General features: G+C 48.3%; 1 protein-coding gene across 1 annotated transcript in view; it reads left to right on the forward strand.

Annotated features, from left to right (window-relative positions):
* The window catches only part of myo1f (myosin IF), a 214,742-nt gene that overhangs the window by 115,858 nt on the left and 80,414 nt on the right, over window positions 1-18,470 (forward strand). Inside the window, exon 10 of the mRNA XM_086004739.1 lies at window positions 9,139-9,335. Within this exon, the coding sequence (XP_085860865.1) occupies window positions 9,139-9,335 (197 nt within the window). The remainder of the gene's footprint in view (window positions 1-9,138; window positions 9,336-18,470) is intronic.

Here is an 18,470-nt window from a genome sequence, read left to right on the forward strand (position 1 = left end):
ATAGACCTGGCGCAGGCGTACTTGCAGATGGAGGTTGAAGAAGAGTCACGCCAGTACCTCACGATCAACACGCATAGAGGTTTGTACCGGTATAATAGGCTGGTTTTTGGAGTGGCATCGGCTCCGGCAATTTGGCAGAGGGCCATGGAGCAGGTATTACAGGGAATTCCAGGCACACAATGTTACCTGGACGATATTCTGATTACAGGTGATGGTGATGAAGAACACCTCGCAAACTTGGAACTGGTGCTCAACAGACTGAAAGAGTATGGACTTAGAGTTAATCGGCAGAAATGTGAGTTCTTTCAGAAGCGGATCTCGTACTGTGGTCATGTCATTGACCGGGAGGGGCTTCATAAGTCTCCTGACAAGATAGAGGCAGTTGTAAAGGCTCCCACTCCAGATAATGTCTCTCAGTTGAGGTCGTTTCTGGGATTGATTAACTATTACCATAAGTTTCTACCAAATCTATCCACGGTACTGCACCCGCTGAACACTCTTTTACAGAAGGGGGTACCATGGGAATGGAGCGAAAACTGTAAGAAGGCATTTCGCAAAAGCAAAGAATTGATCACCTCAGAGGAAGTGTTGGCTCACTTCAACCCAACACTGCCTATTCAGTTGGCTTGTGATGCTTCTCCATATGGTATTGGGGCAGTACTCTCACACAAGTTGCCAAATGGCACGGAAAGGCCAGTCGCGTTTGCATCCAGATCATTGACCTCCGCTGAGCGCAACTATGCACAGATCGATAGGGAGGCTCTCAGCCTTGTATGGGGAGTGAAGAAGTTTAATCATTACCTGCAGGGCCAAAATTCACACTTCTGACAGACCATCAGCCGTTGGTATCCATTTTTAACCCTAAGAAGGGTGTTTCGGTGATGACAGCACAGTGACTCCAGAGATGGTCCCTTTTCCTAGGGGCACATCAATATCAAATAGAATTCAAAGGTACAAAGCAGCATGGCAATGCTGATGGGCTGTCGCGCCTGCCACTACCTGAAGCAGAAGAGACGACGAAAGTTGACCCTGTTGAGTTATTTCATTCGACCATCATCGAGTGTTTACCAGTCACCAATGCAAGTATTGAAAGAGAAACCAGGAACGACCCGACACTGTCCCGAGTTTACGAGGTGACAGTGAAAGGATGGCCAACACATGGTGATCCTCTGTTACCGGCATTCTCGGCAAGGCGAGACCAGCTGTCCGTCTGCCATGGTACTTTGATGTACGGGACAAGAGTGATTATTCCTCCCAAGTTACAGGAAAGAGTTCTAAAGGAACTGCATGAAGGTCATCTGGGGGGAGTTAAGATGAAAAGTCTTGCTAGGGCTTATGTATGGTGGCCGGGCATTGACCAACAGATAGAGAAGTTGACAAAAAGCTGCGCTGGGTGCCAAAAAGTGCAAAATGCACCTCCGATCGCACCACTACACCCATGGGAATGGCCTTCAGCCCCATGGCAACGCGTACATATTGACTTTGCTGGTCCATTCATGGACTCCATGTTCCTAATTGCGGTGGACGCACATTCCAAATGGCCAGAAGTGATCAAGATGAATACCACTACTTCAGAAAAGACAATTGCGGTGTTAAGAACAATATTCGCAAGGAACGGATTGCCAGAACAGATATGTTCGGACAACGGACCACAGTTCGTGTCGGAAGAATTCCAAAAATTCTTAAAGAAGAATGGGGTGAAACATTATACCTCTGCCCCATATCATCCGGCGACAAACGGGTTGGCCGAGAGATTTGTCCAAACATTCAAAAAGGCAATAAAGGCCATGAACGATGATCAGATTCCGTTACAACACAAGGTGGACAATTTCCTAATGGCATATCGAAACGCCGCTCATGCAGTGACTAACCAAAGTCCTGCCATGATGTTTTATAACAGGAGGTTGCGGTCCAGGTTGGATTTGTTAAAACCAAATGTGCGGAGGGAAGTGGAAAACAAACAGTTCCGGCATATTAATAACAAGTCCACTTGAAGTTTCGACGTAGGACAACCAGTGTTGGCAAGGGGCTATGGAAACGAAAAATGGCAGTCCGGAACAATTCGGGCCTGACAAGGACCTCTGATGTACACAGTAGATATTGGTAACAATGTGATAAGGCGCCATGCGGATCAACTGGTAGAATCAAGAGCAAGGGTCGAACCCATGGTTGCGACAGAGACAACTGTGGAAGACGTTAATGAACCTGAAGCATCTACCTCGGCAGGGACTGTACCTGATGATGACGTCCAATACATAGGAAACCAACAAGAAGAGTCACCTCAGCAACAAGAATCAGAGACCACTGAAAGGCGTTATCCAAACCGAATCAGAAGGCCTCCTGAGAGACTGAACCTTTGAACTGTTTATACCTGAAGTTATATATGTTATTATGTTATGTTAAATGGGGATATGACTGTTAAGCTAAAAAGGGAGGATTGTGGTGTATGTAACCTGTTCCACCTTAAGAGAACTTAAGCCTGTTCCACCTTAAGAGATGTACTACTTTCTCTGGCTGCTGTATACGTAATACCGGTGGTGACCACCGGTATATAAGTACTGTGTAGTGATATTGTATTTAGTATAGTCCTGACCTCCAACTAGTAAAGACCTGTTGAACTTTATTCTTGTAGTCTGTGTCAGTAATTAATCTTAATACAACTGGAACACACAGACTTAACAGATTCCACAGGTCCCTTAAAGCCGCACTGCGTGCTAGTCTCCGTGGGCCTAGTTGGGTGGACAGGCTCCCTTGGGTGCTGCTAGGTCTTCGCACGGCGCCTAAGGACGACCTGCATTCTTCTTCAGCAGAGCTGGTTTACAGCCAACCACTCAGAGTGCCTGCCGATTTTCTTCCTCCTCACACGGAACCCTGGTCCCCAGCTCAGCAGCTCGTCAGCCACCAGGAAGCGGCTAGGAATTTCATCCCAGTGCCTACGTCGCATCATGACCTGCAGCGCTCCCATATCCCAGTGGATCTTAAGTGCGCAGAATACGTGTTCATTCGGCAGGATGCTCGCAAAAACCTGCTCAAACCGCCTTACACGGGTCCGTTCCACGTAATCTCGTCAGGTGACAAATCCTTCACTGTCGACGTCGGCGGTAAGCCTGACCACATCTCCATCGACCGGTTGAAACCGGCGCATCTGGATCTGAGTGAACCAGTCGGCACCGCTCAGCCGCCTTGTCGTGGTCGTCCACCGTCGACTGCCAGTCCAGTACAGCCACAGTCGTCCGCCGAGTCGCCAGTGCCCGCCTCACTGGGTCGACCACAGCCGGCCTCTTCTTCTCCTCCGCCTGCGGCGTCATCCCAACCACAGCCAACGGCCAGTTCGTCTTCTAGCACTCCGTTCCAGCTGCCGGGGTATCGCAGTCGGTCGGACAGACTCGTCAGACCCCCTTCTCGCCTTACCTTCTCTGTTAAAAGCAATTCTGGGGGGCGCATGTGGCAGAACCACCAGAGGATTATGGACAATTGTATATAATTCCTTTTACAGCAATGTAGTACAGCTGGGGGCTGCACCTTTAATGTATCTGTTAACTGTACTAGGGCTTCTTTCCTGTACTCCGCGTGATGACGTCATGCCGTCTGTCACGTGATCTCTCAACGGCGGGAAGAACGTGATGACGTCATGACGTCAGAGCTCGGAACCTTCTAGCAGTAGAGCTTGGAACCTTCTAGCAGTTGAGCTCGGAACCTGCTAGCAGTTGAGCTCGGAACCTGCTAGCAGTTGAGCTCGGAACCTGCTAGCAGTTGAGCTCGGAACCTTCTAGCAGTTTCCAGAGAGGCTTTCAAGCAGACCAGACCTATTTGCATTGTATCCTACAGTTTCCTGTACAGCTTCATTTGTTCATTAAATTTTATTGTTTTTGATTTTCTGAGTCGATCTCAATTCTTCAGCTAGGAACCCCAGTTCCTGCACCTCCATCATAATGTCAGGAATGGGACTGTTCACAATAGTAAGTTCCAAGCACAATTCCTCCTCCAGTAATGAAAGAGCTCATACCTGTTAGATCTGTGATTCTGAGAGTATGATGTTTTTCAATAACCACACGGATGCTGTAACTTAACAATCAACAGGTATTTACTGGAGTAGGGTAGTCTCAAGACTGGGGTACAGAGGCATGCTCAAGGCTTATATACAGGTGTGGTCACTGCCGGTACTACAGTATACAGGAGCTGCAAAAGTAGTTCTCTCCTAAAGGTACATACACTACAATTCCTCCCCTTTTAGACCAGCAGTACCCATAACATTCAAATAACAATTAACACTTTAACATGTACATTAAACAATAATAGTCCATTTATAGATTCAGTCTTTGGGGCGGCTTCCTGATCCTTTTGGGATAGCGCCTTTCCTGAGGTTCTTGTTCTTGGTGCGGAGGCGATTCTGACCCCTTTTCATCGGTTAGTTCATCGGGTTCCACTGCTACTGGTTCGGAGGTAGATGCTACCGGTGTGTCGGGTTCATCCCAGGTACGCAAGACATGGGGTTGACTCGTTCCTGTGACGCTAAGATCTGATCAACGTGGCGTCTCACAATGTTCTCCCCGACATCCACTGTGTACATTAATGGCCCCTGCCGTGTGCATATCGTTCCGGGTTGCCATTTCTCTGTTCGGTAGTCACGGGCCAAGACTGGTTGTCCTACATTGAAGCTCCTTGTCGGCTTCTCATTGATGTGCTGGAATTGTTTATCCTCAACATTTCTTTGCATATTTGGTCTAAGCATGTCCAGACGAGATCGCAACCTTCAGTTAAAGAACATCATGGCCGGGGTCTGGTTGGTAACTGCATGTGTCGCGTTTCGGTAGGCTAATAAGAAATTGTCCACCTTATGCTGTAGTGGAATTTCATCGTCGCACATGGCCTTTATCACCTTCTTAAAGGTTTGTACGAACCTCTCAGCCAATCCATTTGTGACTGGATAATACGAGGCGGATGTGTAATGCCTTACCCCATTCCTTCTCATAAATTTTCGAAACTCTTCGGACACAAACTGTGGTCCATTATCAGAGCAAATCTGCTCTGGCAAGCAGTTTCTGGCAAATATGGTCCGTGGGACTGCAATCGTTTTCTCTGTAGTGGTTGAGGACATTTTTATCACCTCAGGCCACTTCGAATGAGCATCCACTGCTATTAAGAACATTGAGTCCATGAATGGACCAGCAAAATCAATATGCACCCATTGCCATGGAGAGGAGGGCCACTCCCATGGGTGTAGAGGGGCATGTGGTGGTGCATTTTGGACCTTCTGGCATCCTGAGCAGCTCTTGGTTAGGTCTTCGATTTGTTGATCGATTCCCGGCCACCACACATAAGCACTAGCAAGGCTTTTCATTTTCACTCCCCCCAGATGACCTTCATGTAGCTCATTTAGCACTCTCTCCCTTAACTTGGGTGGAATCACTACTCTGGATCCACACATCACTGTCCCCTGGCATACTGACAGCTGTTCTCTTCTGGATGAGAATGCTGGCAACAGTGAGTCGCCATGTGTTGGCCATCCCCTCACCGTCAAATCATATACCCGAGACAGCGTCGGATCATTGCGGGTCTCCTTCTCTATATCCGCGTTCGTTACTGGCAATCGTTCAATTATTGACGAATAAAATATCTCGATTGGGTCCACTGCTGGTGCTTCCTCCACAGTAGGCAGTGGCAGGCGCGATAGCCCATCAGCGTTTCCATGCTGTTTCGTGCCCTTATATTCTATTTCATATTGATTTGCCCCTAGAAACAGGGACCATCTTTGTAACCGTTGTGCAGTCATCACTGGAACGCCCTTCTTAGGATTAAAGATGGAGACAAGTGGTTGGTGGTCAGTCAGCAAGGTGAACTTCTGCCCTTGCAGATAGTGGTTGAATTTTTTTACTCCCCATACTAGGCTGAGGGCCTCCCTGTCAATCTGGGCATAGTTGCGCTCGGCTGAGGTTAGTGACCGAGACGCAAAGGCTACTGGCCTCTCCAACCCGTCTGGGAATTTGTGCGACAGCACCGCTCCAATACCATAGGGTGATGCATCACATGCCAAACGAATTGGTAGTGCTGGGTTGAAATGGGCCAACACCTCTTTAGATGTGATCAATTCTTTACACTTCTGGAAAGCTCGTCTACGTTCGTCATTCCACTTCCATGGTACCCCTGTTTGCAGTAGGGTGTTCAGTGGGTGTAATACCGTGGACAAATTTGGTAAGAACTTATGGTAGTAGTTTACCAGCCCGAGGAACGACCTCAGTTGTGACACATTTTCCAGTGCTGGAGCCTTGACTACTGCCTCAATCTTTTCAGGGGACTTATGTAACCCCTCTTCATCGATGACGTGGCCGCAATACGAGATCTGCTTCTGGAAAAACTCGCACTTGTGGCGATTAGCTCGTAGCCCATATTCCTTTAATCTGGTGAGCACCTTCTCCAAGTTGGCGAGGTGATCACTGTCATTTTCGCCCGTGACCAGGATGTCATCCAAATAACACTGGGTCCCTGGAATCCCTTGCAGGACTTGATCCATCGCCCTTTGCCAAATAGCCAGAGCCGATGCTACCCCGAACACCAGCCGGTTGTATTGATAAAGACCTTTATGAGTGTTAATCGTAAGGTATTGTTTCGAGGCTTCTTCTACCTCCATTTGCAAGTACGCCTGGGCTAGATCAATTTTGGTGAAGCGTTTACCTTGGGCTGATAAAGGGCAGATAACATTTACACCACCTAAGTGAAAGCAATAAGAAAAGGTCCAACTATCTCTGTCTGACCTTCAATGGCATCACCATCACCAAGTTTACCACCATCAACATCATGAGGGTCACCATTAGTCATAAGCTTAACAGAGCAGAGGCTAGGTACTCTGTGACAAGTGGCTCACCTCCTGACCCTTCACAACCTCTCCTCATCTACAAGGCTCAAGTCAGGAATGTAGTGAAATACTCACCACACATCTGGATGGGTGCAGCTACAACAACATAAGAACATAAGAAATAGGAGCAGGAGGGGGCCCCTCGAGGCTGCTCCGCCATTCAATAAGGTCATGGCTGATCTGATCTTGGCCTCAACTCCACTTTCCTGCCTGTTCCCCATAACCCTTGATTCTCCTGCTGCTCAAATATCTGTCTATCTCCGCCTTGAATATATTCAATGACCCAGCCTCTACAGCTCTCTGGGGTAGAGAATTCCAGAGATTCACGACCCTCTCAGAGAAGAAATTCCTCCTCATTTCCGCCTTAAATGGGTGACCCCTTATCCTGAAACTATGCCCCCACGTTCTAGATTCCCCCATGAGGGGAAACATATTCTCAGCATCTACCCTGTCAAGTCTCCTCAGAATCTTATATGTTTCAATAAGATCACCTCTCATTCTTCTAAACTCCAATGAGTACAGGCCCAACCTGCTCAACCTTTCCTCATAAAACAACCCTTTCATCTCAGAAATCAACCTAGTGAACCTTTGCTGAACACCCTCCAATGCAAGTATATCCCTCCTTAAATATGGAGACCAAAACTGTACGCAGTACTCCAGGTGTCGTCTCACCAATACCCTGTACAGTTGTAGCAAGACTTCCCTATTTTTATACTCCATCCCCCAGCAATAAAAGCCAACATTCCATTTGCCTTCCTAATTACTTGCTGTACCTGCATGCTAACCTTTTGTGTTTCATGTACGAGGACACCCAGATCCTTCTGTACCGCAGCATTCTGTAGTCTCTCTCCATTTAAATAATATTTTGCTTTTCGATTCTTCCTACCAACACGCAAGAAGCTCTGTACCATCCAGGACATGGCAGTCCATTTGATCAGTGCCCTTGCCACTGGGAGTCAATACCTACTCCCTCCTACACTAGCGCACTGTGCAGTATGTACTATCTACAGGATGCACTGCTGCAAATCTTCAAACTTACTTTCACAAGATCATGGGGGCACCATCCCCAAGTTCCCCTCCATATCACGCCATCCCGAATTGGTCTTATACTGCTCAGTATTCCTTCTTCATTGCTGGGTTGAGATTCTGGAATTCCCTACTTAACACCCGTGTGGGAATACCATAACCACAAGGACTGCAGCCATAGTCAACCATCAACTTCCTCTGCAACTTTGTAAGTATTGTGCTGCACAATGCCAGAAAACAGTGCAGCCAATTAAATTGTATTTACATTTCAATGGGGTAGATTATTGTCTTCATCGACTGAGCAGCAATCTGGAGGAGCGGATCACCCGCCTGTTATAGAACCCGCCTAATTTTCATTCCATTGAAATCATTGGAATCATAATTAGGTGGGCTTTTTGACAGGCGGGTGATCTGCTCCACCAGATTGTGGCCCAGGCGGTGAAGACGAAAATCTACACCAATGTTAAGTGGCATGGTATGGGCCTGTGACCAGCTTTCCTCGCCTTCTGCTGGTTGCAGGTAAAGGGCAAGATGACCCCACAAAAACTTGGTGCTACTGCTTCCTTTGCTGATATTGATACGCTGACTCACGTAGAAGCCCTGATTTTAAATGGGAGGGGGAATCGGGCTAGCAGGGGAGCAAGGCGATGATGATTGTTCTTTTACCGCCTCTTCTCCTTCATCACGCAAAGAGAGACTGATACCTGGAAATTATAGGGTGGTAGAGGCAAAACCTCTGGAGTAATTCAAGAAGGAATTGGATGTTGTGATGGAGAGCCAGTGGTCTCTATGGAATGAAGAGCAAGTTGAACAAATTGCCTTCCTCATTTGTACTTATTTTTGATTGGTCAGTTGCACTTTACCGTACTCGAATGAGCCATCAGAGGAACTATTATTTATTGCTGTCCACGGAATACAGAATGAATTATTGCTGGAGGCTAGTGTTGGGAATTGGGGAAGGTGGAGAATTGATGCAAAATCACATCCATTTAACAGTAGCATAAAGAAGCATTCCCGCTCCAAGTGATTCCCTTGGCCAGCATCACCACAGGGTACCCACTTCATGGAGTACTTTTTTAAATAGCACAGTTTAAACAACGGATTAAAAAAGTTATCTTAGCTTTATCCAGCTGGAAGTAATTGCCATTCCTCATACTTTGCTCAACAGTTCTTTAAATATTAATTACTGGTTTGCCGCTGGTGCAGAAACAATGACTGCCCCATCAATAATTGATTTACTTTCTTTGTTTTTCATAAAGACTTGGCCTTTCCTGCGTTCTTGCTGGGAATTGATCAAATGAAGTTGAGAGAGAAAGTGACCAGCAGAAAAATGGACAGCAAATGGGGAGGCAAGACAGAATCCATCAATATGACTCTAAACGTACAACAGGCGGGATACACCCGAGATGCATTGGCAAAAGCCCTCTACGCGCGATTATTTGATTATTTAGTAGATGTAAGTATTTCTTAAATGTCAAATTAATTTGAATGTGAGCAATTCTTACCATTTTATATAGCCTGGAATAATCAGCCTTGCACTGTAATCTAAAGGGAGATTATTGCTAATTGGGGAAGGGGGTGAATAGAGTAGCTGCATATCACTGGGGTTCAACAGAATAGCAGTCTGTCACCAAGACATCATAAGCAGCCAATTTAATGATGTTTCAGACTTGGGTTACTTCATCACAACTTGAATTATATCATTGTGCTTACGAGACATTAGAAATACAGTTTTACCTGTAATTTTGCAGAGCTAAGAACATAAGAACATAAGAATTAGGAGCAGGACTAGGCCATACGGCCCTTCAAGCCTGCTCCGCCATTCAATAAGATCATGGCTGATCATCGACCTCAGCTCCACTTTCCCGCCCGATCCCCATATCCTTTGATTCCCCAACATTCCAAAAATCTATCTATCTCAGCCATGAATATACTCAACGACCCAGCATCCACAGCCCTTTGGGGTAGAGAATTCCAAAGATTCACAACACTCTGAGTGAAGAAATTCCTCCTCATTTCAGTCTTACATGGCCGACCCCTTATCCTGAGACGATGCCCCCTAGTTGTAGACTCTCCAGCCAGGGGAAACAACCTCTCAGCATCTACCTTATCAATCCCCCTCAGAATCTTATATGTTTCAATGAGATCACCTCTCATTCTTCTGTACTCCAGAGAGCACAATCTACTCAATCTCTCCTCATAGGACAACCCTTTCATCCCAGGGATCAATCTAGTGAACCTTTGTTGCACCGCCTCTAAGGCATGTATGTCCTTTCTCAGATAAGGAGACCAAAGCTGTGCCCAGTACTCCAGGTGTGGTCTCACCAAGGCCCAGTACAATTGGAGTAAGACGTCCTTACTCTTATACTCCAACCCTCTTGCAATGAAGGCCAACGTGCCATTTGCCCTCCTAATTGCTTGTTGTAGCTGCATGCTAACTCTGTGTTTCCTGTACGAGGACACCTAAATCTCTCTGAACACCAACATTTAATAGTTTCTCACCATTTAAAAAAGATTCTGTTTTTATATTCTTCCTACCAAATTGCATAACCTCACATTTCGTCACATTACGGATGGTATGTTCCTTTCAAATATTTTATACAGAAAATCTCCTTCTTCTTCTTCTTAGGCAGTCCCTCGGAACCGAGGATGACTTGCTTCCACATTAAAAATGAGTTCTCAGGTGACTGATGAGCCCAATGCGGGACCGACAGTCTCTGTCACAGGTGGGGCAGACGGTGGTTGAAGGGGCGGGTGGGTGGGGTGCTTGGGTTGACGTGCGCTCCTTGCGCTGCCTGCGCTTGGCTTCCGCTTGCTCCCGGCGAAGAGACTCGAGGTGTTCGGCGCCTTCCCGAATGCTTCTCCTCCACTTTGTACGGTCTTGGGCCAGGGATTCCCAGGTGTCGATGGGGATGTTACACTTTTTCAAGGAGGCTTTAAGGGTGTCCTTGAAGCGTTTCCTCTGCCCACCTGGGACTCTCTTGCCGTGCCGGAGCTCCGAATAGAGCACTTGTTTTGGGAGTCTCGTGTCGGGCATGCAGACAATGTGACCCGTCCATCGGAGCTGATTGAGCGTGGTCAAAGCTTCGATGCTGGGGATGTTGGCCTGAGCAAGAACACTGACTGAAAATAGACTTATTATAACATCAGTTAAACAACAATATTATTTTTCACATAGACTGGAACTAAAACTTTATTGGATTATTAAAGACAAAACATATTTACAATATACTGAGAATAATGGATACTGGTTGTAATTACAAGCAGTAGGAACAGGAGTAGGCTATTCAGCCCCTCATGCCTGTTCTGCCATTCTATTAGATCGTGGCTGATCTGTACCTCAACTCCATTTACCCACCTTTGTTCCATATCCCTTGATATCCTTACCTAACAAAAATCTATTGATCTCAGTTTTGAAAATTTCAATTGATCGAGCAGTCACAGCTTTTTGTTCAAGATTTCCCACTACCGTTAGAGTGCAAAAGTGCTTCCTGATTGCACTCCTAAATGGTCTAGCTCTCATTTTAAGATTATGTCCCCCTATTCTGGATTGGAAAGTGACCAGCTGTGAAATGGTAGCTTTCATACAACTTTTGCAGCTGTCACCTATTCACAGCAATGGGGGGACATAGAGAACCCGACCTACTTACCTGACGTCATCTCCGAACGACGTGAACCTTGTTAGAAAAATGGTAAAATAGAAATAGGCTGGCAAAATAGTAGTTAACAAGCGTTTAACATGCATTTAACTATCTTAAATACCTCCCCCGCCGCTTGGTGTCGGGTCTGTTCTGAATTTGCAGACCCGACACTTAGGAAACTTACATGGAGGCGGGTTCAGAGCAGGTTCCCAACACACTGTCAATCATTTCAATTTTGACAGTGAACCCGCCTCCAAACCCGCACTCTGAGCACTAGCAAAATTCAGCCCTATGCATTTAACAAGTCTGTCATTTTCTCATTATCCATTATCTTCTCACCTGCATCTGCCTTTAATGGGACTACATTCCCATTTACCAGGCTCTTTCTCCTGATATATTTATAGAAACCTTTGCTGTTAGCTTTGATAGCCCTTGCAAGATGTTTTTCATATTACTTTTTGCACCTCTTATTATTTTCTTTGTATCCCTTTGTTGCTTTTTATAGCTCTCCCAGTCTGCTGCATTTCAACTTTTCCTTGCATTTGTGTATTTGAGACTGATACGCTTATCAATTACTTCATAAAAGGTGATGAGTCGAAGAAGAGATGATGAGTCGAAAGAAGAGATGAATAAGGCTTTTATTAGCTAAGAAGAGACCATGCTTCTTCGTGAGTGACTGAACAAGTCTGAACGAAACCCACACAGTGGTGGGTGGAGTCAGCTGAGGCATGCCTCCATACACAGCGCCACCCAGAGGTGGCAATATACAATACAGTGGTTTACCACATTCACCCCTTGTTTAATGTGAAGTCCGGCGGGGTGAAGGGTACTACAAGTTAAGTCTATCAGGAGGCCTTGTCTGACGTCCTGATCGTCGTGGTGGCGGCGGTGGTGTTGCAGCATCCGACGTCGGGTCTGGTGTCTGGGTGGTTGGCGAAGATTCCTGGGGCTTTGGCATGCCGTCTGCAGGGGTTGGGTTGGGAGGGGTGGTGGGGGATAACAGTGGTAAGGGGGATAACGGTGGTAAGGGGGATAACGGTGGTAATTCAGGGGTACCCGAGGGTGCGAGATCTCGTATGGAGACCGTGTCCTCCCGCCCGTCTGGGTATGTCACCCAGGCATACTGGGGGTTGGCGTGTAGGAGGTGCACCCGCTCGACCAGGGGGTCCGTTTTATGCGTCCTCACGTGCCTCCGCAATAGGACGGGCCCAGGAGAAGTCAACCATGCCGGTAGCGAGGTTCCCGATGTAGACTTCCGGGGGAAAACGAACATTTTCTCATGAGGGGTCGCATTAGTGGCAGTACAAAGCAGTGACCGAATGGAGTGAAGCGCTGCAGGGAGGACCTCCTGCCAGCGGGAGGTCGGAAGGCCCTTAGATTTTAGTGCTAAGAGGACTGCCTTCCAAACCGTCGCGTTCTCCCTTTCCACCTGGCCGTTCCCCCGGGGGTTGTAACTGGTGGTCCTGCTCGTGGCGATACCTCTTGTTAGCAGGTACTGCCGAAGTTCGTCGCTCATGAACGATGAGCCCCTGTCGCTATGTATATAGCTGGGGAACCCGAACAGAGCGAAGATGTCATTCAGACACTTGATGACCGTGGTACTGGTCATGTCTGGGCAAGGGATGGCAAAGGGGAAACGGGAGTACTCATCAACTATGTTGAGGAAGTACACATTGCGGTCAGCGGAGGGGAGGGGCCCTTTAAAATCGACGCTCAGGCGTTCAAAGGGGCGGGTGGCCTTGATCAGGCTTGCTCTGTCCGGCCTATAGAAGTGCGGTTTGCACTCGGCGCAGATTTGGCAGCTCTTGGTCATGGTCCTGACCTCCTCGATGGAGTAGGGCAGGTTACGGGATTTGATAAAATGGAAAAACCTGGTGACCCCCGGGTGGCAGAGGTCATTGTGGAGGGACTGCAGCCTATCACTCTGCGCGTTGGCGCATGTACCACGTGATAGGGCATCTGGGGGCTCATTGAGTTTCCCTGGCCGATACAAGATATCATAATTGTAGGTGGAGAGTTCGATTCTCCACCTCAAGATCTTGTCGTTCTTGATTTTACCCCTCTGCTTATTATTAAACATAAAAGCTACTGAACGCTGGTCAGTGAGCAGGGTAAATCGTTTCCCGGCCAGGTAATGCCTCCAGTGACGCACCGCTTCTACAATAGCCTGGGCCTCCTTTTCGACGGAGGAGTGTCTCGTCTCGGGGCCCTGGAGGGTCCTTGAGAAAAAGGCCACGGGTCTGCCCGCCTGGTTAAGGGTCGCGGCTAGGGCGAAGTCGGAGGCATCGCTCTCCACTTGGAAGGGGATGGACTCATCCACCGCGTGCATTGCGGCCTTCGCGATATCGTTCTTGATAAGAGTGAAGGCTGCACACGCCTCTGGTGTCAGGGGGAAGGAGGTGGCTTTGATGAGGGGCCTGGCTTTGTCTGCATAGAGGGGCACCCACTGGGCGTAGTAGGAGAAAAACCCCAGGCATCTCTTCAGTGCTTTTTGGCAGTGGGGAAGGGGTAGCTCCATTAGGGGGCGCATTCTGTCGGGGTCGGGCCCGATGACTCCGTTCTCCACCACGCAGCCGAGGATGGCCAGGCGCTTGGTGTGAAACATACATTTTTCCTTATTGTACGTTAGGTTCAGCCGTTGGGCCGTACGGAGGAAATTTGCTAGATTAACGTCGTGGTCCTGCTGGTCGTGGCCGCAGATGGTGACGTTATCCAAATAGGGGAAGGTTGCCCGCAGCGCGTTCTGGTCAACCATTCGGTCCATCTCCCTTTGGAAGACCGAAACCCCGTTGGTGACGCCGAAGGGGACCCTAAGGAAGTGGTAGAGGCGGCCGTTTGCCTCGAAGGCAGTATACTGGCGGTCCTCATGGCGGATGGGCAGCTGGTGGTACGCTGACTTAAGGTCGATGGTGGAGAATACTTTGTATTGCGCAATCTGATTGACCATATCAGATATGCGAGGGAGGGGGTACGCGTCCAGCTGGGTGTACCGGTTTATGGTTTGGCTGTAGTCGATTACCATGCGGCGTTTTGCAGTGGTTTTAACGACTACAACCTGGGCTCGCCAGGGGCTAGTGCTACCTTCGATAATGCCCTCCTTCAAGAGCCGCTCCACCTCAGAGCTGATAAAAGCTCTGTCCCCGGCACTGTACCGCCTGCTTTTGGTAGCGATGGGTTTACAGTCGCGGGTGAGGTTAGCGAACAGGGGAGGGGGGGGGACTTTTAATGTGGAAAGGCTGCAGGTGGTTTGCAGCGGGCGATTTAAAAGTTGTTGGTTGCAGACTGTGAGTGGGGGGAGGGGTCCACCGTATGCTAGTGTGACACTCTTAAGGTGGCACTGAAAATCCAACCCTAGCAGGACGGCAGCGCAAAGACGGGGCAGGACTAGCAGTTTAAATTTTTGATATTCAGTGCCCCCTACTGACAGGGTCACCACACAGTAGCCGCTGATGTCCATTGACTGGGACTTGGACGCCATAGAAATGCGATGGTGCGTTGGCAGAATCGTGAGGGAGTGGCTACGTACCGTGTCGGGGTGGACGAAACTCTCTGTGCTCCCGCTGTCGATCAGGCAACTGGTGGCGCGGCCGTTTACCGCGATATCCATCATGGAGCTGGATAGATGGTGAGGGTGGCCTTGATCCAGCGTCACGGAGGCCAGTATGTGGCTTAGTGAGTCACTATAGTCATCCGCCGAGACGGTGGTCGGTTCCGGTGACGAAATGGCGGTTGAGTGCGTTGGATACGATGGCGGCGGATGCCATGCGGCCGGGGGTACACAAAATGGCGGATAAGATGGCTGCTCCCACGGCCCGCACGCTGCGCTGCTGGCTGGCTTCCCCTTGCAGGCGTTAGCGTAATGGCCTTTCTTCCCGCAGCCCGAGCAGGTAGCTGTCTTAGCTGGGCAGTGCGCTCTGGGATGTTTTAACTGGCCACAGAAATAGCATTTTTGGGCCTGGTTACTGGGCATCGAAGCAGTTCTTACCGGAGGCTGCTGTCTCGGTTGGGTCGCTGCAGCGGTTGGTGCCGGGGGCGGCGGTCCCGTGTCCCACGGTTTCGATTGCCATGTCTCGGCGCCGTTACGGGGGTATGCCTCGAGGTTTCGGTGGGCCTCCTCTAACGAGAGCGCAAGGGCAATGGCCGTCTTCAGGTCGAGTTCCTTGCTTTCTAGCAGTCTCTGCCGGGTGTGGTCTGACTGGAGGCCCCTGACGAAGGCATCACAGGCGAGTCCCTGCGCGTGCTCCACAGCCGTTACCGCTTTACAATCGCAGTCTCTGCAGAGTGCCAGTAGCGCCCGTGCAAATGCCCCTACCGATTCTCCCGGTTGCTGCCTGCGGGATCCCAAGAGGTGTCGGGCGTAAATTGTGTTCACTGGGCGCGTATATTGCCCTTTTAGTAGCTCGAGGGCCGCCACGTACGTATTAGAGTCCCGGATTAGCATATATACTTGATGGCTCACCTGGGCGGTCAAAATTTTCAGTTTGTGATCCTCCTCTGTAACCTGTGAGATTGCGAGGAAGGATTCAAAGCAGCTCAGCCAGTGTTCAAACTTGGCTGATGCACCCACATCTTGAGGGTCGAGGTCCAGGCGTGGTGGTCTGAGGGCTCTCAGCAATGTCTGCTGTATCCGTTGCTGTTGTTGCTCCTCAGGTGTCGCCATTTAACTTTTAGCTAATAAAATTGATACGCTTATCAATTACTTCATAAAAGGTGATGAGTCGAAGAAGAGATGATGAGTCGAAAGAAGAGATGAATAAGGCTTTTATTAGCTAAGAAGAGACCATGCTTCTTCGTGAGTGACTGAACAAGTCTGAACGAAACCCACACAGTGGTGGGTGGAGTCAGCTGAGGCATGCCTCCATACACAGCGCCACCCAGAGGTGGCAATATACAATACAGTGGTTTACCACAGAGACCACACCTGGAGTATTGTGTACAGTTTTGGTCTCATTACCTAAGGAAGAATAGACCTGCCCTAGAGGGAGTGCAACGAAGGTTCACCAGACTGGTTCCTGATTTGGTGGGATTGTCCTATGAGGACAGATTGAGTAGACTAGGCCTATATTCTCTAAAGTTTAAAAGAATGAGAGGTGATATAATTGAAACATACAAAATTCTTACAGGGCTTGACAGGGTAGATGCAGGGAGGATGATTCCCCTGGCTGGGGAGTCTAGAACCAGGGGTCACAGTCTCAGAATAAGGGGTCGGCCATTTTGGACTGAGATGAGGAGAAATTTCTTCACTCAGAGGGTGGTGAATCTTTAGAATTCTCTACCCCAGAGGGCTGTGGAGGCTCAGTCATTGAGTATATTCAAGACAGAGAGCGATAGATTTTTGAATATTAAGGGAATCAAGGGATATGGGGATAGTTCAGGAAAGTGAAGATGAGGTAGAAGATTAGCCATGATCTCATTGAATGGCGGAGCAGGCTCGAAGGGCCAAATGGCCTACTCCAGCTCCTATTTCTTATGTTCTTATTTTAGCTTGACACTGTCTTTGACCTTATTTGTTGACCATAGTTGCATGACAGAAGTGGAGCCTTTGCCTTTTAGGGGTATGTGCTGTCTAATGAAGGGATAGAGAGGACATCAAAAACCACAAAATGAAATGCAAAACTGTTTATAATTTTCATCTGAATCCAGAGATTAGATTACAACCCTCAAAGCATTTACTGATGTTTTGTTGCTTTATGATATTTATATGGTTTAAATTTACATGGCCACTTCTTCGGCAGATAAGGAGTTTGTTTATTTTTTTTGTGCTCACCAAGGTAAGAAATGTTATTGCTGGCAAATGAAATGACCAGCATCAGCGTCAAACACTCCCAGATCATGGAAGTTCCCTCTACCCTGACGCAAGGTGCCTCAGTCCCAACCTCAGAAAAGCATTTTGTGGCCTCCTCTCTGTATGAGGCTGCCAATTAAATGAATGCAGCTGTGTCCACTCGGAACTGGATTGAGATTTCCCAAACTCTTTCATCTTAGGGCCCTTACAGCCAAGAGACAGAGAAGCCTTTCACCCCATCAATTAGGGCTGGATTTAAACACTGATTCCAGAAGTAAAAGATCACTGTCTAACCCACTGTGCTCCCCAGTCTGATTGAAGCTGTCAAATTTGGATAAAGCCCAGTGTTGGGATTTTTAGTTGTAATTCAGTCGTATACATGAGCAGTTGCTTTGCATCAGATATCTCCTGAAAAGAATCCAGAGCTAGAAATTCAAGGAGCCCCACATTGCTGCTGGACTTCCACCTGCCCATCTGCTCTGGCCCTGAATCTTCAATCAATTGCATAATAGGACCAGGTGCTTGCTACTGGAGCACCCACCCCATGGGAGCAGAGGGATTTCAGACCAGCACCTTGCCATTCCCGTGGGGGGAGTGGGTCGGCCTGGCCAGTGTAGCCGAAGGTCTCAATTTCTGTCCTTACCTGGGCCATCAACGATATGTCCCTCCCCTAATAGCAGGCGAGCCCCGATATGACATTTTAGGGCCCACTTGTAGCCATTGTACGGCAAGTGCACCTGCATCCTGGAGGTGGATGTACCGCTGGCTGGCCATATGGAACCAGCGGGATTGCTCAGGGAGGATGCCATCCTCCCAGCTCCGCTTCCAAATGTGATATCACAAAGAAGGACTGAGTGGATGGAAGAAGCCACCCTTCCCCTCTGGAATTTTGCAACCAGAAACTGGTTGTGCCCGACACTTCTTTCACCCCCCCCAACCACGTTCTAATTTTGTGCCCAAAACTTAAATTACTATGCTTCATTATCCACCTGTGTGCAGTGTCTGAAAAATGATACAAAACATAACAAGACACTAGAGAGAGATTCTGTGTGGCCATGTAATTTTAGTAACAATTTTCGTTTAACTGAAAGAATTCCTTGCCAGTGTTGGAAGAAACAAAGCACTGCACGCACTTTCCAAACCAAATACAGGTTTAATTCCTTAT

This window comes from Somniosus microcephalus, chromosome 13 (assembly GCF_052327205.1).
Source record: "Somniosus microcephalus isolate GS21.2 chromosome 13, FLI_Smic_1.0, whole genome shotgun sequence".
Taxonomy (NCBI): Eukaryota; Metazoa; Chordata; class Chondrichthyes; order Squaliformes; family Somniosidae; genus Somniosus; species Somniosus microcephalus.